Genomic DNA, 24,114 nt, shown 5'->3' on the forward strand with positions numbered 1-24,114 from the left:
GAAAGTGGTACTGGTAGAAGGATACGATGACGAAGGAAGACAATGCTGCGCTATTATCGCCATTGAGGAAGGGTATCGAGTGACTGACGTCACTGATGATGATCTGTTCGAAGAATACCCTGACCTGGAAGAGACGAGGGTGGAAGTAAGTCTCACATTTTGGGTCAAAATGATCAAACGGGAGGTGCCACAGAGAATGATGTTGGCGCTGATACGTCCAGAATACTTTGATGTAGTATTAGTGTATGGACTACAAGGCCCTATGACGTAGGCCTCCTGAAAGGGACAGGTGAAGTAAAAATTAAACTGAACCCAGGAGCAATTTTACCACGAGCGCGACAATATCCCATGTCCAGAGAGGCAGATGAGGGCATTGCAAAGACAATTTCCGCCATGATGGAACAGGGCATCCTAGTGACATCAGAATCACCTTGCAACACGGTTATTTACCCTGTCAAGAAATCAAAGGGAGGGTCTTGGCATTTAATCCAAGATATACGAGCATTAAACGATATAGTTGAAGCCGAATTCCCTCTAGTCCCTAATCCATCCACAATTCTGTGCAACATACCAAATGAGGCAAAATATTTCACGGTGATTGACCTGAAAAATGTGTTTTTTTCAATCCCGATGCACCATGACTCTCAAGATCTGACGTCATTTACTTTCAGACAAATGCGCCTGAAAAGCATGAGGTTGCCACAGGGGTACTGTGAATATCCATCCATTTTCAACAGAGTCCTGCAGATGGACCTAAACAATATTGCAATAGACAGTTAGACAGTGTTATTTTGCAGTATGTGGATGACATTCTGATCTGCAGCACCACTGAGGAACAATGCAGGTACGACTCTGTCCAGCTACTGACAATCCTGTCTGAGAAAGGATACAAAGTTGATAAGGAAAAGTTACAATACTGTCAGCAAGAGGTGTTGTACATAGGCCAGCTAATCTCACACGAAGGGAATAAGGTAACCCTAGAAAGGGCTGAAGCTATCATGAACACGGCTAAATCACTCACGATAAAACAAATGCAAAGCTTCTTAGCCCTGTGCAATTATGTCAGAGCATGGGTTTTCGACTACAGCTCGTATACCAAGCCCCTGCTTCAGGCTTTGAAGAAAGCCCAGGCAACAAAAGGAGAAATTGAATGGACTGAGGCAATGGAGAAGGGGTTTGCAGAATTTAAGGGGGCAATTTGTAAGGCCCCAGTTCTCGGGATTCCTAATTATGCAGAGGAATTCTACCTGTTCTCACACTCTGATGGTAATTTTATGACGGCAGTGCTCACGCAGCGAACCTCGCTGGGGTACAAGCCCCTAGCATATTACAGCGGGAGTCTGGGCCCGGTCATGAGGGGCCACTTCCCATGCGAACAAAATCTAGCTGCTGCTGCGTTCGCCATTGAGAAGGCATCATTTATTGTGATGGGGTGCTCCATGACATTGTACGTCGAGCACTTGTTATTCGCCATACTAGAGAAGCCAAAGGGCATGCTGACATCTCAGAGAGCATCTGCCTATGAGGTGATTATCTCCAACCCATCGATCAAAATAGTTTGATGTAAAACTGTGAACTCTGCTACATTCATAGCTGAGCCAATCGCAGAAGGAGAACCTATACATGACTGTGCGAATTATGAGGAATTCTATGATGAAATCCCCAGGGTAAAGGAAAATGCCCTGGCAGGTGGCGAAATCGTGTTCATTGACGGTTCTTCAAGAATCGATCAAGAAGACGAACAAAGATATACGGGCGTGGCCGTGGTAAAACACCTAGCGAATTGAGAGTTCCAAGTACTCGTCAGTGCGCGAATACCCTCTCACTATTCTGCACAAGCTGCAGAACTGGTGGGGCTGATACTCGCCATTGAGAATCAGGCAGATCAGGAAGTAACTGTGTACAGTGACTCCGCCTATGTGACGTCCACAGTACATGCAGGTCTAGCGCGCTGGAAAAGGAGGGGCTACCTCCGAGCGGACGGCACGCCAGTGCAACACGCAGCCTTACTGGACAGGTTGATGAAAGCACTACAGCTCCCAGTGGGCATAGCGGTCGTGAAATGCGCCGCCCACACCAAGGGGACAGATTTGTGTCACGTGGAAACCATGAAGCGGACACCAAAGCCAAGCGCATGGCATCCAAAACTGAAACAATCATGGACGTGGAGGTGGCACGTACCCATGAGAGGATGATGGTAGCGCGAGCCACACCTGAGGCCTATAGTAACATGGGGCAGACTCAGCTAATGGAACTCCAAGGGGAGGCACCTCAGGAAGAGAAAAATGTGTGGAAGCGTCGAGGGTGTTCCTTAAACCCCTCTGACGGTTTGTGGAGGCAGGACAGCACTGGTAAACCGGTAAAGCCTGTCACCCTACTGAAGGTAGCATTGGAGCAGTTACACTACCGTATACATATGACAAAAGAAAACCTTGCTGCAACGCTCGCAGAAGACTGGTTCACACCGAATTTAGCAGAGCATGTTACATTTTTCATGGTGAACTGCATTTTCTGCCAACAGTTCACCGCTGGGTACACATTACAAGTAGTGAGAGGAGTTATACCCTGGCTGAATGGGCCATTCCAGCACTTGCATATCGACTAAGTAAACATGATTCAAGTGTGCAACGGGTACAGGTATTTAATTGTGGTGGTGTGTCCATTCTCTAGATGGATGGAAGCAGGTCCCTGCACACACCCAGACACTACCTGTGCTGCCAAATTACTAGTGAGGGAAGTGTTCCCTAGATGGGGGGTGTGCGAAGTAATGAGATCAGATAACGGGGCTCACTTTGTTAATGCAGTGTTCGAACAGATCAGCTTGTTGCTTGGTATAAAGCACAAGTTCTCATCAGCGTATCACCCAGAGGGGAATGGGATATGTGAGCGGCTCAACGGCCTGTTAAAGGAGAGGTTAGCCAAGTTGAAGCTCACATTAAGAAAGGGATGGCTGCACTGTCCACCACTGGCATTGTATGCACTTCGGAACCAACCCGGCTCCGACCATCATCTTACGCCGCACGAGATAGTTACAGGCAGAAGGATGAGGACCCCTCTTACCCACCGAGATAGAGTTAGATGTGATGCCCAGCCAACTAGAGAGGTTCTGGGAACAGAGATGCAGGAGTACCTTAACTATATGAAATCAAGTGCCTCTGTCATTTCAGGCCAACTGCAGCGATGGCGAAAAAGGGACAGCACAGCATGAAACACATCAGGAAGTGCTGAAGCAGACACCGCACAAGGTATACATGCGCCCCTTGTCTTCCATGGTGACAGAGTACTCATAAGGAGCTTTAGCCAAGATTTAATGGCCCCTTCATCGTAGAGGACTGCACCGCGTCCGCCGTCAAGCTCCAGGGCAGAAGGGCATGGATCTTCATAAATGTTATTAAACCGTATATAGGGGAGAGCCCTCCTGCTGCATCCAACTGCAAAGAAACCACAGACAACGGGGAAGAACCTCAGCACATGCAGACAAGATCCATGGCGAGGAAGACCAAGACAAAGAACCCAGATGCAAGTTGTGGCATAAAACTGGACAGGTTCCCAAGCAAAGGGGGATAAGGACATAACGAACACTCTGTGCAGCCAAAGTTGCAGGGTAAAGAAGAGAATCGCACATCCAAAGCTGCAGTGACGCTACTCATATGAACGTTTAAAGCCACACAAAGCATTGGAAAAGCCCTAAGACTCAGATAAGCGGAAAATAAGATATTTCTGAGAACCCGACACAGTATCCTGAAGCATCCAGTATCAAGACTTTGTGCACAGAACGTATGGTATATGCCAGCAGACGTTTCAAGTGGGATGTGCTAACCTATTTTCAACTCGTGGTGTTATCATACCCATCACTCATAGGGAGAGAAGCCAGTGTCACAGACTTTATTCAAGATCCAGCTAACAAAAAAGTAATCAGGCGGCTGCTAACCGTCATCGCAGAGGTCTTCGCTGAGTTACCCGAGCATAGTGAGAAGGACACAAATGCTTCCACTGCAAACAGACGTTGAAGAACTCACCTTCGTATTGTTCTTCCGCATAATAACTGTGGACCAAACTACACAATCTAGTGGCAATCCACGCAGCAGGCCAGTGCAGAGACTGTTCGTATCAAAAGAAGGGCTTGTGATCAGGACTCAGAAAAAGAAGGCAAATGTCTCTGTCCCCCGCAGATACCCAGTTGGCCCACAATGTCATGCTCAGACTAGTCATAGACTATCCAGAGATGGTGGGAAAGCCTGCCGATGTAGACGTTGTCACCTTCCCCAGAGTTCCAGTCAATATCCCACACATGAGCACTCTTCTCCACGGTATAATGCTCCAAGTGGAGCTGTCCAACTTCCGGCGAGAATACCTAAGGAGATTCCAGTGAGACTTTCCGCCGGGGACACATCAAGGAGACGAAGACACAGTTCTTCATTCTTCCATCAAGGACAGATCGAGAAGAGCAGAAACGAGGATTATGACATCTTGTTCCTAGTTTATTTTTTATTTTTTCCTCTATTTTTTCTTATTATCCTTTTCGTCATCTTTCCGCCGTGGAGCAGATCGAGGAGAGAGACACTGTTCTTCAACTTGTCGTCGAGAGACCAAGCGAAAGGAGCGGACCCAAGAACTTCACCATCTTATTTTCCTTTTTCTTCATTTTTCTAATTTTTCATGTGTTCACTTTTATTTTTATTTTTGGTTTTATTTTTACGACATTTTATTTTTGTGCGATTTACAGCAATTCCATCTGTTCAGCCCTTCGCATTGAACAGATTCCAGCATGTCGGCAAATTAGAGGAGTGCACTGGGATTTTGTCTATCATAGAGATGCAGAATGAGTGTGATGTGTTAAAGACGTTAGTCTAACCTTTTTCCATAGTCAAGTTAAAGGAACTGTAATGCATAACCAGAGACTACCGTTGTCACTCACAAGAGTGGGGACATTTGGGAGGCACTCGTCACTTAATAGTAATGAACTCTCAAACTACGAGACCAGAGCAAGAGAAGGAATAAATAACTGACTATGAACTCATTCGAAATGGGGGCCCAGAACAGAAACTTAGTTTTACCCCAGACAGAGGGGCGACACCGCTTCCCAGGAAGAAAGTGCTGCCAGCTGTCTCTCAAAACGATCATGTGTATATGCATGGTGATTATTGTTGTATTTTTGTCCCTAACTATCAGAACTGCATTTTTTATTGGTGCCCAAAGTGTCCCAATGTTGGTACACCCATCTGATAATGAACGTCTGGGTCCCACGAAAGCACCCAGACCATATATAGTAATCCCTGCTCTGAGAGAAGCTGATGGTAAAGCAAATGAACTGAAATTAAATGTAATAAGTAGTGACACATACACATTTGAGGTATCGAATGAAGAGAAAAGCTGGAGACAGGGTCAGCACAGAATGAATGAAAACGCTGCACTGACCACTGCACGCACCCACACACAGGATGCACACAGACAAGGGCAAGTGTTAATGGCTACAGAGCCTCAATGAGTTATCTTTGTGAAGCTTTGGACCTGTGACAGGCAGGTTACACACTTATCTCTGAAGAAAACCTCAAATTAAATTGAGCTATTATTCTACACAGCTTAGTGTGCTATTTTAGCTGCATGAGGTTTGCAAATGCACACTTTTCGCCTCTTGCTTACATAGGCATTAAACAACATATCACTTCTTTCACTTATTCTTTCCAATACTGAAGTCATTCCACCTTGTGAAGTTCTCTTTCAAATGTTCTGGGTCTGCAAACCTTGAATTTCCCTCGGTGATTCAAAGGTTTGGAAGTGTTATGTTACGCTATGTAATGGGGACTTGTGTTCAACGTTGCTTCAATCATCATAGAAATGATGCACATACCGACCTGTTCATCACTGCAACTACTCAGTAAGGGATCTTGCTAGGACTACTAACTACAAGACCCATAAATGGTGAAAGATATACAGTCAAAAAAATTTCCAGCTGTTCAAAAATGTGTAATATTGGGCTAAAAAAATCCTGCCCCTCACACTCTTAGCAACTATGACCATGATATATTCGGCAACTGCTGCAAGTTATCTCAGTATTTTGACAGCGGCCTGTCTCAATGTACAACGCGCTCACCTTCTCCACACTTCTCAGCTGGACCCGCAGTTTCCCCTGTTTAATTGTTTCTTTCCAGGATCCAAGCGCTTTCAGCTTGCAGAGCAGTTCCTCCAGCCTACTGTTCTCTTCCCGCAGGGTCTGGAGCTCCTTGCGCTAGAAGAAAAATATTGTCAGCATATAACAACTTGCAACGTGAAATGATAAATCCTTTGACATGCTGAGGCTTAAAAGCTCCACCAAATGATGTGTCTGCGCCCAACTATTTTCACAACCAGCCCTGACAACCAGAGTCTGCAAAGTGGTTCTAGTTTGGTGGCCCCAGCTTTAGATTTGGGATGATCTCCATGTGTTTCAGATGTGACCTGTGTCTGGAGAATGATTCCATCTTTGCTGCTGATACAGACCTAGGTAAATACAGAGAACAGGGAACTCGGTTTCATCCAAAATGTTTGGAAAAAATACTGAATGCGTGATTTGGCCGAATTTCGGCCGTTGGAAAAATCCGAACGACCGAAAAGTTCGACCAGATCACGCATTCAGTGCTGGGGCCTGCAGGGGTGTCCCCCGCACCCTTGCTCACTATATTGTGAGCAGGGGTTGCGGGGGTGTAACCTGCAGCCATAACAAAAAAACAAAGAAATAGGACTGCACGGGCATTCCCCGCACCCTTGTTCACTATATTGTGAGAGGGGATTGTGAGGGACACCCCTGCAGTTGTCCAGAAAAAAAAAAGGGGGAAAGGACCCTGCCGCGCCGGCTCCCGATCACGGAAGTGAAAGGGAACAGGTGTTACAGGGACACAGCCAGTCGGAATGCAAGGTAAGTAGGGAGGTACGGGTGTGGGTAGGGGTGCGTTGGGGGTGTGGGTAGGGGTGTGGGCCAAGTCAGTAATGTTTAGGGGAGAAAAGACTAAAGATTATTTAGAAAAAATAATCTTCGGTCTTTTCTCCCTCGAACATTTCTAATTTGGTCTTTCTACCCCAATCTGGAAACTCGCCTATGAAACAGGGCTCGGGGCAGGCTGCATAATGGGCGAGCCAGCCCCTGTGGAGGACAAATGTAGATAGGTATGTCACAATAACGCAAAGACTAAGTACACACTGGACTGTACTATGCTTGCAAGGATGGCTAAATTCATGCTTCAAAAATTGGAAGGAGCGGAAAGATCTTTGTTTTAAGGCCACTTTCAGACTGCGTTGTTGTAAAGAAATATAAGGGAGACAAGTTTTCTATGGATTGGAAAATGTGAAACAATCGGTAGCAACTTTAATCAAGAAGGCATAATTATAATTATGATAGCATTAGTTATTAGGTGAGATTCACTCAGTTCCAGTGATATGGAAAGGGGGCAGGGCAGTTTGAGAAAATAAGACTGAGAGGGCATTTGATTATGGTGCACCTCCATAAATATGGGTCATAGCAAAATGTGGCAGGCAAGCTATCTGTACATTTAATAGGCATAGGTTCCCAGAGGGGCTACAGGTTCAGAGTGCCCATACTTGTCATTTGAAAGGTTATATTACAATTAAAACCATTTCTCTCTCTACTAGGCTCTGCGCAAACATGGCCCAAGTCCTTGATTTAAAAGCCAAGTTGAAGTTAATGGAGAGTCATGACGTATGTGGGTGCTATTTCCTAGCTATAAAAACAGCACTATGAGATGATGCTAATACAGTTCTGAGTGTGATATATGGGGACAGGAATCTTTTGATCAAGATTGGCTTAGACACTTTTCCTTCCCTCCAAAATTTGAAATGTCTTTACTGTTGCTCTCAGTAACTGATTGTACGCAAACAAAAATGTGTCAATGGCAATAAATGATGGTGGGTGCCATAATGTTGCCTTTTGAATTAATCGCAGGACCGTCCCTCTGAACGGGGGTTGCTTTGAACTCTGTATGTGCATCAGAGTGCACGCATGCAGGCAAGGCAAATTTAGAGTGGCAGCTCAAAATAAATGGACATTGTCACAAATAGAAACATTGACTCCATGGAGACTGTGTGAGAGTGTCACAAAGCATGCGTGCTGTGGCAAATAGTCAAGGAGAAAGAACTGGGCCTCCTCCTCGAGGTTTTTTTTACATTTCAAGGTTATGGTGGGCTACGATTTGTATTGTTGGGGTCACTGGCGTAGCAGGGACATTCTCTAGAGATGCAAGAGAATGCGACTGGATTGACTCGTATGTTTGACAGGCTGAGTCTGAACGAGGAGGTTGCAAAGCTGATTCACTAATGCTGACACACACACACCCCTACTTGTGAACATAAAGAGAATTTAGATTGGAGATTTTTGAAGAGCGGAGAAGGATGACTGTGCTTTTATTGTAGCCAAATAGTTGTTGATTGAGGGCATAGTTTCAATATCAGTTCCATCATCAATTTCCTTTGCTTGGTTTTCGTGTTCTGAAAACCTTAATCATCACAGTAGTCACAGAAATCTATTTACAGTGCAAAGGTGCTTACTGTGGCCAAATTGTCTTTCAAAGTGCTATCATCTTTGGTGGCACCAAATTTCTTCTTCAGCTCAATCATGTTGTCTACGCCCTCTTTCCGGACCTCGCTGATAAGCTCGCACATCTGCTTGTTCATGCTGATGTGATATTGATCCAGCCTTGACTGTGGAAGAAAAAAGAATGTGAAACAGTGATAGGTGACTCATACTTTGATCAGAGTAACCACAAAACAAAGCAATTTATGTTCTCCAATCATGGCCCCAGTTGTGCCCCATCAGGAGTCAATCAGCAAAACCATGCATCAGTACGAGGCAAATCTTTACAAAAAGGGTAGGCATTTACTAACCTATATGCAACAAGAGGCTGGGTTGATATCATTTTTCTCTCACGGACTCACTAGTTAAGAAAGCCTTAAAAACCCTCTTCTTTACCACGGCCTTCCTGAAGACTATTAATGACTGACCAAGACATACACCAATAAGGACAGTGTGTGCAATTAAGCAGCATTTGCACATGTTCTTTGCTAAGTCTGGAATATACTGTCATCGTACAGTATTTTTAATACTTTAGATCCTTGGGTGTGCAGAACATACCCTGTCCTCCTTTCCTTCCTCCCCACCTCTTCTTATGTGCTCTGATCTATCCGGTATACATGTCTCTTTTGAAAACTTTGAATACAAAAATAATTAAGATACAAATAGATATAACAAACATGGGTCATTACATTTCTGTTATTCCAGAACCAGAAAACACATCAGTATTTTCAGGGGAAAATGGATTCTTGGGATAGTCCTGAAGAAATGCATGCTCACTCTAACCTTACATTCTCCTGTTTGTACATCCTCATATCCCATATCCATAATGAAACTATGTTTTCCTGGCTCTACACTGAGGAAACAATTCTTGAAAAGATCATGGTGCATGAATAGATTCAAACAATGATAACTCCCTTGAAACCTATATTAATTGAGGGGAGAACAGAAGTGGGTGGATCTTCATTTAGATAATCTCGGAGCAAGGACCAAGATGGTGATTTTTTTCCTTTGGGAGGGAGCATGCTATTAGTAGTATTAAAAGAAAGAATCTGACTTATCTGCCGTCCTTCTTCCACACACCCTGTTATGCAAGAGGTGCAGAGAATCAAGGAGAAAAAACAACTGACCTACAGAGGGGGCAAGAAAATACACAGATACTTGTTTCGCTCATAATATTCGCGGATCTTAATAAGGATCTTATTTCCTAGTTATATGAATATCACTACTTGGGTAATGGCACTGTTAATGGTTAATACATTTTGTATAACCCTGCATATAATTTAAATGACATTAAATCAACCGTAAGTGTGATGAAAAAGCAAACATTATTTTATGTGTTGGCATTGGCAGCCTACTGAAAAAAACAGAATCAAACTGATACACTTATACATTATTTAATAAAGCACAAAATTCACCATACAATATTAAAATGTAAATGAGATAAAGTGCAGGTCAGGACAAAAAAGGTGAAAGAAGAAAATTAATCGACGCAACAATCAAATAAATGCAAGGGTAGATAGTGCAAACCAATAAAACAGTAAAACAACACAAAAATCAGCTAGGTTTAAACTCTAAGAATATAAGTTCATTATTGGACACAAACACTGGATTTAACAGCAGATTCTGTTAAACATAACTCTTAAAGGGTTCATAATAGCCTATGTTCATACAAACACGTTTTCAAAGTGAGTTTTCTTTTACTGGCGTTTGTTAAAAACAATTGAACAGTATTCGTTGTGGTGCAGGAATCTCCAGAGAAACCCTTAACATAGCTAATTTGCAACTAAAGTCAGAAAGAGACCCTTCTCTGGATTTGAACTTGCAGGCTCAATAAATCAAATGAAGCCTGCAAACTGAACCACTAAGGATCACATCAAAAGTAGTACTTGCCCATCTTGCAAAATACAGTTATTTGTCATATTACTTCACACAAGTACCTAATAAATTACCCTTGTGGAAACATGTATGTATATGAAACCACACAATGTAAAATCTAACTATAATATAAAAGACCAGATATATGTTTGTCTGATGCACTCATGCGCAGTAGATACTGCCCGAACGCACAGAATGCTCCTGTAGAGGGAGCCGTTGTTTTACGATATACAGTGGTCCAATTTGCATAACTTCATCTGTTGTCACTGCTAGAGGGAGCTGTTGCCTTAGGGTATATAGTGGTCCTAATGTATTAATGAAAACCTGCACTTTGGCCAGTGTACACTGGCTGTTACACTAGTATTGTATAATTGATAACCAATTAGAAATATGAATGAGGAATTACAAATTGTGTGTAGCAAGCCATTTTTGGAAGAAGGATTTAATGTGAGCTAAGTGACATGTATTGTCATTGAATTCATTAAAAAGCACCAGGGATGTTGGGAACAATGAGACAAAAATGAAAAGAAAGAAAACATTTTGGATATGTATAATTTTGGAAACATTGAGGATAAACTGTCTAAAACCCTTTGGAATAAATTAGCAGATTAGATGGGCATAAGGCTACAAATAAATGTTGATACATAGCATTTTATCTTTTACCTTGATCAATAAGAACAAATGTGCTCTTGATAAAAAATGTGAATCAGTTCTATTTTGAGGATGGTCGCGTAGCTGTGTTTATATTAAACCTGGTTATTTTATCTGCTGTAACGTAAGAAATCAAGGTAACAAACTGGAGTAACCCTCTGATGGTATGTGTACTTGTTTTCCTTATTTTCACAAACATGTTATGCGATTTAAATCTCAAAGTCATTCTGAGATCCCTTGAATTTAGTGTGGGATTCTGGAACTATCCTTTGTGGTTACAGAGCAGCTATTTGCCCACTGGTGAGGTATGAAAGGAGGTTTGCAAAACTCTTCCGAGACCAGCCAGTGCAAACTGATTTCCTCAGAAAAAGAACAAATAGAAGGGAAATTTAATCTAAAATGTGGTCACATAATGTCGTAAAAATCAAGGCTTGTACTCTAATGGTTCATCACTCCAAGTGATAATATTTACAGCATTCCAGAGAATGGGCAGGAGATATGTGTGTATTACTCACTTTAGTCCTACAAAAGACCAAAGGATGGTTGTGCTTTGCTTCCTGCCAAAACGTCCTGCCAGAATTTAAGAACCAAGTAAGGATAAATACATTCTGAAGCTTCTAGAAAGGATTTCCTTACATTTTCTGCAGCCTGGGGAAGTAGGGAATTTGCCCCTGAAAGTGTTACTAGAGGCTGAGCTTCATCCTCTTGCTGAGCATAAAAAAGCAAACACGTTTAAAACGGCACTCTATTGAGGTTTGGAATCCCTTACAACTTTTCAATCATTGCCAGCAGCGAGAAACTGTATGTATCGTTGCAATCTGTGTACAGTGTTTGATCGGTATTTTAATACATGAAAAGCATCTTGCTCACTTAAATTCTGTTTATCCCAGCTGAAACAAAGCCGCATGACAGTAACTGCCCCATTTCTTTACTACAGTGCTATTATTTTTTAAAGTGTGACGTTTTTGCATTTACATATTTAGTAACCTCAGACTTATGTTTCTAAATTGGCCTCTTTGTGATGTCATTTTAGTGCAGAGGAGTGACGAAATGGAACATGTTCTCTGTGCACAAGTAAAGAGGAGGAAGAAAGCGGAGAAGAATCCATCCATCCTAACCGATTCTCATGCTCCTAGAAAATCAGTTAAGATTAAGGTGAAGTTTATTTGAAATGTCATACAATCTGAGTGTCCCATCTGAATATAGAATCAATGTAAAATAATGTCATCACAAATGGCTCATAATGAATATGGTGACGCCATTCATAAAAGCTAACTCTGTGGAGTTAGGAAAAATGTTTTGAAATATCAAAATCAGAAAGCCAGATGATCTAGGAAACAATGTCAGGAATCCCATAAGGGGACAGGCTGATTGGAACAGAAGACAGAAAGGGGCCATCCTGGCATAAGGGTCCTACGGTCACTGTGCAGAGGCCCATTGCATATGAAGGCTGAAGCAGAGGGTATCCAGTGATTATGACATTAACCAGAAGTGCTAAAGAGAGGTGTTGGTTCCTGAGAATAGCTGACAGCCTCGCTGATCCAGGCAGTGAGCAGGGATTTGCCTGGGGGGTGCCAGAAAAGTGACCACCTTGTGCATAGTCCTGCTGATGGGTGTCTACTCAAGGTAAATTAAAAGAGAGTAAAACGATACCCAGAAAGAATATTTAATAATTCCGTCCTGATAGTAGTTGATAGTACAGGCTGCATCAGCAATTGACAAGTAGAAATTAGTAAACTTCCTTGTTGGTTGCAGTGACATAGACCTGTCTGAATCTGAAATTTCTGTAGGATTTTGGTAGGTTCTGTTGGTTTGATTTACAGTGGGAACCTATTTGGTTCGGTCCGTAACGGGACATGAAATCGGATAGTGATAGGGGGACTAGAATTCCAATATACACATGTAGGTGGGTTAGATTCTCTCCTTCATTTCCTCCTAAGAAATAAAGCATCATTTTAAAACTCTTCAACTAAACCGTTATTTAAGTAAGCACATAAATTAAGGTGTTTTATCATAAGTGTACAGATAAGAGCAATAAAGTAGTCACTTGCAGATTGCTTTACTATTATGATTTGGTGTAAGAATTGATGTGCTCTGTGCATTGTAAATGAGGGAAACGGCTCCTGTTGCTATTGCAGCAACCTGTAGTGCAGCTTGACGGTCATGGCAGGACGTCCTAGGATGGTGCTAAGTGCCTTCCTCTAGCCTGCTAGCAGTACATAGTAAGTAAACCCATGGAGAGGCTGGCAGCAAAGCAACTTCTGGGTGCCCATACTGATAACTGAATACTGGGGTCCAAGGTCCACAGGAGCATCGGCCTGGTAGCGCTTCAGCCGTTAGTCGGAGTCAGAGAGGCTGGTTGAGTCTGGCCCGTGGCTACAGTTCAGTCTATGAGTCTGGCCAGAGTCTGAGGCTGGAGTCTGAAACTGCGGTAAATGGAAGCAGAAGGGGATGGTGATTGTAGCGTGCCATCCACTTGAGCTAGTTGCACTGTGCCTTGTGCTAGTGACAGGTGACTGCGCAGTGGGCCATTAACTGAGCTGAGGCATTGCACTTATTATTATTTCGAATCATGGTCCTGGTCTTGTGATTCTGCGGCTTGGAGTTTTGGAGCGCAGTCCGAGCCGGCGCAGCCCCTGTTTACCAGGTAGTTCCTGTTTCTGGTCCTGCAGTCTCTGAGTGCTGGTAGCTCACAGCAGTTCAGCCTAGGTGTCCGCAGTGCCTGCGAGGAGTGCACTTTGAACCCTGCAGTCTGGTGCTGCTTGGTATTGTTTTCGCTTTCCAGGAGCATGCAGCAGCTTGATTGCCCTGCTGGTGGCGCTGCTTTACTTTGCTGCTTTGCCTTGCCTTGCTGGTGCGTGTTGCGTTCTGCGATCCTGCAGTTGGAAGTTTGAGGCTCTTCCACTTTTCCACTCTTCCACTCTGAGTCCTGTACAGGCAGAATGAGGTGTGGGAGGTGCAAGAGGTACTGGAGGTGGTAGACAGCATGACAATGTTGATGGTGTCTAAATAGTAACACGCTGGTGGCAGTAAGATATTTTATCTCTTGCCCTAACATTTTTCTTAAACCTATGCTGAAACCTGTTCCACAATTACACTCCGAGCTGGTGGGAGGACGGAAATCACATGCTGGCCAATGTAGTGACACTTTCTACTGCCGACTGCTAATTGAAAGAAAGTAACTGCTAACTGAAACGAACCAGTGCTGGTTGTCAGAAGCAGCCTATGTTCATATTTTTGCAAAGCTGGAGAGTTGCAAGTGAGACGGCGCGTGGAGTGGTCTACTTTTGTCGACTGAGAGCGGTCCTGAGTTAGGGCTGGTGAAGGGCAAGGGGCTTCAGATAAGAAGTGCTGCAGCTGAGCCTGGTGGAGTTTGGCCGCCATTGTAGGGAAACTCTGTGCACAGAAGACAATCATAAAAAAGGGAGCTCTGTAGGTAATCAGTCTGGCCTGAAGGCTGCCTGTAAACCACCTAGGCAAGCCACCATTAATTGGGTGTACCAAAGCCAGAAGGCCATGGGCCTGACCACTGTAGCTGTGGCGAATGAGGTGGCTGAGGTGGTGGATGCTGTTGTAGTGACGCCTAGCTGTTTAGCACTGGCTGTTGAAGGTGACAGTTTAGCTCTGCCATGGAGAGTTGGTATGGAGGAGGTGGCAAATATGAGCAGGGTGAAGAACTCACCCTCATGGAAGGGAGCAATGCCCCCAGCTACGGCTTCCTGCAAGTGTACATTTAACTCCTGATTTGCCACCCAACGTGATATTAAATCTGATGCCTAATTCAGGGTGCAATACTGGTTTTGTCTCTGAGAGCGCCAGTGGATCAAAGCTTTTTTCAATGATTGATCTAATCAAAGGACCGCCTTACGTGGAACAAGACTCTGCAGCTGTAGCTCGGATAGATCAATCATGTTAGCCCCACACTGGTGCAGATGCTGACCAATTCCCTGGGAGCCCTGATCGATGATGGAGTTGGAGGGAGGAAGGTAGCAGATGGTGAAAAGGAAATTTAAAGAGCTCCCTTCTATCCCAACGATAATCAAGGATTTTACTTGCAATCAGCTTGTGCGTGTGCATAGAGAAGATGGAGAGAGGTTAGTAAAATTGGAGACACCAGAGGGTCCTCTGCTACATTTTGAGCCCCATGGTTGCACAGCTGGTTGAGTAGATGGTCTGGCAGAGGTTGAGGTTTAGTTATCATTCCCACTTATATCACCACGTCTGACCTGCCACTCTGGCTTTCAGAATGCTGCACTCTTGGACCCTCATGGTTCTAGCTCTAATCTGGATGGTGAACCAGCTGAAGGGCCGAGTGTGAGTGTAAATACAGATAATATTCTATATTTCACCAAACACGAAAACAGACTTTCAGATGCCTACCTGGAGTGAAAGATGACCACAGACAGTTACTGGACAGGTGTGAGAGGGATGCTGCTAACATGGATATGTGTCTGGGGGTCATTAGTATGTTGGCAAAATGCATGACAAACATGTTGGCAGGAGACAGTGCTATTAATATGAGTCTGGGGGATTGGGAATGGGTTTGACCATGTTGGTAAACAATTGCCCAAAGTTGCTGTGAACAACCCAAAGACTCCTTCAGTGGCCACATTAATGGTGGAGGCAGAAGAAGGCCCAGTGGAGTGGTAGGGAAGGTACAACTCCAGGCCAGAAAACTGACAGGTCGAAGCAGTATCTCACTGCAAACTACAAAACCAGTTGGGGACATCAACAGGGCAACGAACCATCAAAGAACATTTGAAAGGAAGGAAGGAAGGAAGGTTGGTTCAAAAAGGGACTGTGACCCAAAGTTCTGTTGTATACAGGCAAGCTACCTGTTGCAGAGTAGAGAAGAGGACATCCAAAGACGACCCCCTGGCTGGTTGGCGGAACATGAACTTAATATGCTGTTTTAAGGGTCTAACACATGGCAATAAAAATTCCTATAAAAAAGCTTGGACGAAACTTCTGTCAGAGGCACTAGGGGCCTCATTACGAGTCTGAGGCAAAATCGGCGGTAACTCCGCCATGGCGGAATTAGGGTTACTGCCATGTGGATCAGCGGAATTATGCTGAATTACAACCTGGTGGATGTGCGCACACACCAATGGCGATAACAGTAATTTCACCCAGTGGAGATAGCAGTTAACAACCCGTGTTATGATGAAACTCTGCCAAAAATCGGCAGTGTTACTATTACCGTAATGGAAATTCGTCATCGCTATATAATGAAGCACCACAGTGGCCATGTTGGTAATTACAATCCATTGAATATCTCAAGATAGGCGTGCCATCCAGACACTCGGCAAAGGCCAAACATGTCATCAGGAAAGAGCAAAGGCAGGGTGCCAGATATGAGGCTGTGGAAGCCTAAATTCACAGAGCAGGAGCTCATAGTGTTGGCCGAGCTGGTGGCCACCCACTCTGCAGAGCTGTATGAGGCATTGAATAGGAAGACCAGCCAACAGCGCAAGAACACCACATGGATGGAAATCCGGGACAAGGTGGTGGCCGTAGGCCACGTCCAACGTGAGATGGAGGACATGCAAAAGAGGTGGAATGACTTCAAGCCCTGGTCAGTAGCCTCATCTGAATCCACCGCCGGGATACATCCGCCACTGGAGGTGGGTCAATGGAACCCTTGCAACAGACACTGTGGGAGGACATGGTCCGTGGCATTTTGCACATGGACGGGATAGAGGGCGTGGGAACAGGTGATTTAGGAGCCATAAGCCAATCTGAATCTGGTGAGAACCACAGTGCTATATGCTCTCATAAATGGATAACCCTGCAGGCATCCACGAACACCCACACTGCCATGCAAGCAAGCAACGTGAACCGCAGCAAGCATTCACTATCCATGTGAGGCATCAGGCCACAATAACATGAATCACTGATTGCAGGACCCACCTAACATGACACCCATGCACAGGCAACATCGCCACCATGCAACCATATGACATTTACATGCCCATGGATTCACATCAGTGGATAGTTGCGTCAGCAACTAGACCCTCAACTGCAATGCTCCATGTAGATATACATTGAGGAGTACATGTTTGATAACATGACCCCCTGACCCACACACAACCAAATGTACTACACCCACCTGACTGCACCACCGGATACCTGTCACCAACAGTCCTGACTCACCACTCGAGAGGACAGCCTGTAGCCCGACCCATCCCAGAGATGCACGACCAAAGCAAGCCAGCCAACCCACACCTGGCCGGCCAGATGCAATGCATGCCATGTACACAGTGGCCGACACATGATGCCAGCCCCACAGGAGACTCAACACACAGTGACGACATAGTACAAGTGACAGTGAATGTTGATTTGCCATGCACCTAGGAACCAATGTGATAACGCACATGTCAGGAATATAAGACACCTAGGAAACAACCGAGGAGGCTGGCCCCTCCACGACACCTGCTCCAACCAAACATTTTAGCAGTCGCCATTTGGCGTAGCGGTAAAGTTGATGGTAACAGAGATACTGCCAATTTTACCGCTTACCGCCATACTTGTAATGAGGCCTTGGGTGTGAATGACATTGCATTCAAATTGTTCCCTAACATTTGTGTCCTAGCAGATTGCATGTTTTGTAAGGGGTGCACTGTTCATCTTTGCTTTGTTAACTCAAACTTCTGCTTGTGCGTACTAAACTGTCGAGAAGCCTTAGCGATGAAGGGGTTCGAGGTGTTTGAGGTTAAGGTAGATATATGTCATCTGCATGACTCCTGGTATTCCTGGCACACTGATGGTAGTCTTTTAGATGAGCCGGAGGTAGCTACTGTTAATCATGGCAGGTTGTGTATCAGTGGTTTAGTGGCTATTCGTCGGAAGCGGACGGCTTTCCAGTGTGGCTTGATGGGTTGCTGGAGTATAGGAAGGAAGGTCCTTTCCTCTAGTTCTGCAGCTGCCATAATTTGTTGCTGGAGTATGATGTGGAATTGGTGAGCTCCGAGTCCCGGCCCTACCTTGCCGGTGTGTTTCAGCATCTGCTTCTGCTCTCTACCGGGCTGTTTGCGCCAGCAAACTGCACCATGGTATCTGAGGGAGCCACATGAGTTGCCGAGTGACGAGGTGGGCTTGATGCGGTTACAGGTCTGGGGCTGTGAGAGTGTCAGAGGCACGCCTTATTGGGATGATTCCGTTTCTCATGTTGCTCTTTTTGTGGGCCATTTCTTGCTTCGTGAGCCGCTGGAACGGCTGCTATTATAAACTAGCTGCAGGGGATACCTGTGTTAAGTTCAGTTCAGCCATGCAATTACTAAGGTAGCAAACTCTGGTCTTAATTCGCACACCCGTGTGGGCGGGTGTCTGTTACTCTTTGTGTGCGTTTTGGGGGCACTTGGTCAGAGAAGGTTCCTAGCCTGAAATTGCTCAGAATTGAGTGGGTTTCTTCATTATGTCCACTTCCAGAGCACTCACTTTGTAACAACTAACAGAGCCCATTCACCAATGAAATGCTGCTAATGCAGCTAACTTGACATTTGTGGGACAGATGCTAAGGGAACACGGCATGCTGCTTAAGCATGCAGAGTCGAATAATAGTCTGCTGGCATACGTCGATGACACAGTTCTGATTGCTCGTACGCCACAAGCCTTGCAGAACCTCGTCACGGCGTATACAGACTTTATGACATCATTAGATCTGAAAGTCAATGCTGCCAAGTCGGCTGTTATTGCATGTCATATTGCATGTCATCTCTCTAGGAAGAGCCCGAAAATGGCACCAATGGTGACGAAAGGCGTAATAATCCCAAGAGTGCAGATTTTCATTACCTTGGAACAGGTCTCATCCCCAGGGCCTGATTCCAAGTTTGGCGGTCCAGAATTAAGGGTGCCGATAGCAACGTACAAGCACCCTTTCGGGACAGCGAAACTATCAGTCTGCTGGTAGGGGCCACGGAACTCCCCACAGGCCTGGCCTGCTGGTAGTTCAGGCTCCTACTGGCAGAGTTTTCACTGAAGTACTGGTGCTGTTAACAACGGTGGCAGTGCGTCAGGGTCCCCAATTCCCGTGGAGTCCTATGGGACTCGACAGGAATGGGGATTTACCATTCCGCTGCCGCTCTTGATATCCTGGTAGCACAGGGAAATTAGGAGGCGGAAACAGTGTTACAGGGTCAGCGGTAGCCCACTGCCTATTGGCGGGTTTTACTGCCAACCTCATAATGAGGCCTGATCTGAAACCTGGGGCACACATTGAGACACAAGGGGTCAGGGTCAAACAAGCTCTTGTGGGAGTAAGGAGATTTATGTCAATGGGCCTCACCACGAGTTGGGCGGTAGCCTTTAAATGCAGTGGTAACGGTATTGCCGCCTCATTAAAGGGTTGGCCCTAGCACGAGTCTGGCGTATTTACCTTCAGCTACGAGCTGGGGGTAAATAAACTGAAAAGATGCCCATTCTCAGCGCAATTATCACCAGCAGTATTACAGCTTGGTAATTGTACCAAAAATTCCCCATTGGATCCAATGGACCCAATGGGAAATGGGACTTACAGTTAGCATCCAACCCGTGATCCACCGGTAATACTGCCGGAACGGTGGGCATTAACGCTAATATAGTTGGGTGGTAATACAGCCCAAATACCACCCAACTCCTTATGAGGCGCAATATCTAGCACCAAGCCAACAGATCTTATCAAAACGGTGTATAGTAGTAAAGCAAAAGCTGTTGCGAAATATGGAGCCATGCTATGGGAGTTTCTGAGAATTCCTTTCCAAAATTAATTCTCGGCCTTCCACAATCAGACCCAAATTATGGTGTCCATAATGAGCTAGGTATGTCGTTCATGGGGGATGAAATGTTGCTGGAACCAGTCCTGCTTTGGCTCGGACTATGGGCCAAGTCTAAGGCCAGGTTAATTTAAGCATTTGTTGGCCAGAGGGGGAGAGCAGACAGTCCCTCGGATGTCATGTAAGGAAGTTGTTGGCAAAATTGAATGCTGAACATTACTTGACTAATCCTATGTTTATCACTAGAGCTGCCGCGACACGGTTTAAGCATCAGCTGTTACTCATCTCCAGGGCTTATAGAGAATCTATTGAAATTCAGAAGGGCACAAATAGAAATTCGGCTATTTTTTCAACCAATGCCATTCAAAATGATTGACTGTGGGCAAATTATCCTGCAGAAAGGAATCACTTCACCAGAGCTCCGTTAAATTGCCTTCCTATAAGATCTACGCTGTTTCGCTGTCCAGAGGACAATGAAGGCAAGTGTCGGGGTCGCTTGGTTGTGAAGAGGATACTCTGCACTTTGTGCTTTTCTGTCCAGCATTTAAGATATTAGAGCAAGATCGATGGTCCCAGTCCTGAAGGATAGACATTTTGTACAATGCTGACATGGTTTGCTATACTTATTATGGGCAGAGAACCCATGTGTGAGTTGGTCCCTGCTGTTGTTTTTAAGACAAGCTCTTGCTAGAAGGACATTTGTGTTATCCATTAACTCTGTTTAATAGATGGGGCGTGGCTTGGCAGCCATGGACTAGGCTGCCTTCTGAGTGAGCCCTGTGGATCCGTATATCAATTCGTACAAGCGCACTGACTTTTAGCAGGAAAAACAACAGAAGAATGCAGCCAAAGGTATAGGAACACATGAGAGCTCTGTGGAACGCGGCCGCATGTGGATTGAAAGAATACCGAAGGAGTTCTGCAACTTTGTTTCCCCCGTGAGCGCTTTGGAACCGAGAAACAAAATGGCAGTCCTGCAACAAAAAAACGACTAGTGGCAAGATCCGAATGCGGAGCGAAAGCAGAGGAGCACGGCTGCACTGGTAATCCAGGCAGACAACGGCTGCAGCTGATTGCAATAAATAATAGACAAGGTCATCAAGCGACCCCTCGCATTGAGTTGCATGCCCTGTAGCACTCGCAAGATCACTGCCGTGGCACATTGCCAGAGGGCTCTAGAGATTGCAGCAAGCGGGACCCCCGGCCCCCCTGGATGGTGGGGAAAAGGCTAACAAGAGCGTGGCAAGTCTGCAGGGCCTGAAGAACCTTGACAGCGTTGAGGGACACTGAGAGGCGCCGAGGAAGCCCTGGGGCAGCGTGCGCTCACAGACAACGAAGGGGATGCCTCAAGCGCAGGCACTGCGGGCGAGCATCGGTAACAGCGAATACGACGCACAAAGCGTAGCGAAGAAGCAGACCAGGATAACAACGGCGAGTCCGTTGGTCATTAGGTGACAATAAGGAATGGGCAGGAGCAGCCCAACTTGAAGACCAGAGCTTTGGTGGGCTTTGGTGCCCCCCGCCCCTTCGCACAGTGCAAAAGTGGCATTTACCAAGTCCATCAAACAAGGCAAACTGTCCATGAAAAAAGGCTGGGCAGGTGCAGGCCCCGGAGTAGTGCGAAAGCAACAGGGGCCAAAAAACTGAGGAGCGGAGATCCCGGAAGGAGGCAGAGGGGAACAGACTTTAAAGTGGAGGAAGGCGACTCCCAGGGATGCACCTCTCACAACAATAGACAGGGGCCAAAGAGACAGGTAGCAAGAAAACGGGTGCAGCGTGGCGCAGCTGAACACAAAGGAGGGGGCTGGCAAAGACTGAGCACCGATCAGTTGATCAGAAAAGGCCCCACGGGGTCAGAGGAACTAAGCCATAGTAGGAGGCATACAGACAGTCGACTTTGGTGTGAAAGGTGGTGCACCCCCCATAAATAAATAAACAAAATTGGAGACAGCAAAAGGGTGAGAAGAAGGAAGGAATACCCTTGGGGGGGATGGGCGAAAGGAGCAATGGCTAACAAATAAGGACAGTATAATAACGTGACATAGGTGGCCCACAAAATGCCCTTATGCCAGCAGAGCTGGTGCCGGGCTTGTCCTCCTCTAATATAGCGCACTAGCCCTAGGTGAGGTACAGACACATTGGGTGTGCTAAACTATAACAATAGAACTGGTGCAGTGCTGGAGCACCCACAAAACAACTAAGTGCACCAGAGCCAGGAATCCGAGGGATCAGTACAGCAGGCTACACACAAAGTAGACCTGCACACTGAGGAATGAACGCGCACTGCAGCCAGGGCCACTGAGAGCCGCACACTCGAAAAGCTAAGGTTGTGGGCCAGCACAAGCACCAACACACTGTGGGCGAGACATAAGCCTGAGCAACAGACGAGCAAGATTTGGGACATTCAGTTTTTTTTTTTTTTTAAAAAAACTTTATTTGTTTTTAGTCAAAAAAGTAGACCTTACAAATAATTTGTGATTCTTTCAGACAATACAAAATTGTTAAAATCAGACACCATAAAATATTATGGTATGAACACAATCGATATGACATGTTGAACATAAAAATATCAAATTCATAAATTAAGATTTGTACAAGAGTACACTAGATTTAAGCACCATCAATTCTCAACATTCATTAGTTCTTTAAGGTTGCAATGCATTTTCTAGTTCTTTCTCAATGATATTAACAAAGTTTGTTGTTTTTACTACAGAAGTATCTGTTGATCCCCACATACATTTAGTCCAAAACCACTCTCTAGCTAGAATCGTATTAGCTTTCATAAAGGACTTTATAAGAATACATCGTACATTTTCAAAGTAACAGCAATATAAGAACAGATGTTTTAAAGTCTCCACAGCTTGATTACAAAAACGACATACCTTGTTAGAGTGAGCCAATGTTTCTTTAGACCAGTGTTTCGTTCTAGATTGAGTGTGAATTAAATCTAGCCTGAAGCGCATAAAAGTGCGACGGACCTTAGAACAGGGGCAAAGTGTTAAATAAGACATGCGTGGTTTCTGCTTGTGTATAAATTTGCAATATTCCGCACAAGAAGGGTAAATTTCCATTGTCGTACAGGTATCGCCCCAATCCTGTAACAGTAATTTCTTCTTGATTTTCTCTTGAAAAATTTCCAGATCTTGCATTGGGAGATTGATCTTATCCAGTAGGGTTAGCATGCGTTCTTTAAATTGCACCATAGAGGGAGGGTTGTTATCTATTAACATTCTGTTTAGCCCTATGTAGAGCGAATTTCTAATGGGAAATAATATTTTAGCAAAATTGTTTAACATGCGCCAATTGTATCTGGAGGAGAGGGAGTTAATCCCCAACTCATGTCTTATCACAACATTAGGCATTGATGAAGGTAAGCCTAATACATCTTTACAAATCTGCCCTTGAAGTTGGTCCAATAATGGCCCTAGATGATGTAAGGTAAGTTCAGCTCCGTATAGTAGAATGGCTTCAACTTTTTTTGAATAAAATTCCAATAGTGGCAATAGAGAACATTTGCAAATTTTCTTTAGTAGAATTTTCATTTGGCATTTTAATGGAGAAATTTTCGCAATCAATTGTTCTTTCATGAATTTATAGGAGATATTCTTAGAGAGAATCAATCCTAAGTACAGTAAAGTGGGGCTAATTTTAATTGGGGGGACACCAATTTTCCATACAAACTTACGTACTTTTTTCTTATTTGAAAAGATAATGGGCCTCATTCCGAGGCTGGCGCTATCCATGGAGTAAAGAGCACCATGGTAAGCAACCATGGAGCTATTTACTCCATGGAAATCCGGCATGGTGAATGGAGTAATTACCGGTCCATTCCAAGGTTGGAGGGACCGGTAATTCCCCATTCACCATACCGGTTCCCCATCCCCATTCCTGCCCCCATAGGGCTCAATGGGAATGGGGAAGGAGTAAATTACGGCACGGTAAATTACGGTGCCGTAATTTACTCCAAGGTCCCTTTGCGGGTTGGATTTTTAACGCCTGCTAAAAGCAGGCGTTAAATGCCAACCCGCAAAAGGGAACTCGGAATATGGTGGTAAGTGTTAACGGTCACCGTTGCCATTAACGGTGACCGTTAACCCTTACCTCCAGCCTCGGAATGAGGCCCAATGTTAGATTTTTGAGGATTGACTACCAAATTATTAGAGTTACAATGTTGCATGAAGCAATCTAGTTTAGCTTGAAGGCCTGACTGAGTCCGATCAAAAAATAAGATGTCGTCAGCGTACGCTAACCAGGACAATGTAAAGGCTCCAATGC

At 44.9% G+C, this 24,114-nt stretch overlaps 1 protein-coding gene across 1 annotated transcript in view; it reads right to left on the minus strand.

Annotated features, from left to right (window-relative positions):
• Nucleotides 1–24,114, minus strand: part of LOC138453561 (coiled-coil domain-containing protein 162-like) — a 377,757-nt gene that overhangs the window by 219,475 nt on the left and 134,168 nt on the right. Inside the window, exons 8-9 of the mRNA XM_069606542.1 lie at nt 8,539–8,691; nt 6,095–6,229 (exon numbers count right to left, since the gene is read on the minus strand). Of these exons, the coding sequence (XP_069462643.1) occupies nt 6,095–6,229; nt 8,539–8,691 (288 nt within the window). The remainder of the gene's footprint in view (nt 1–6,094; nt 6,230–8,538; nt 8,692–24,114) is intronic.

The sequence above is a fragment of the Ambystoma mexicanum genome, chromosome 4p (genome assembly GCF_040938575.1).
Source record: "Ambystoma mexicanum isolate Mex_15411 chromosome 4p, UKY_AmexF1_1, whole genome shotgun sequence".
Lineage (NCBI taxonomy): Eukaryota > Metazoa > Chordata > Amphibia > Caudata > Ambystomatidae > Ambystoma > Ambystoma mexicanum.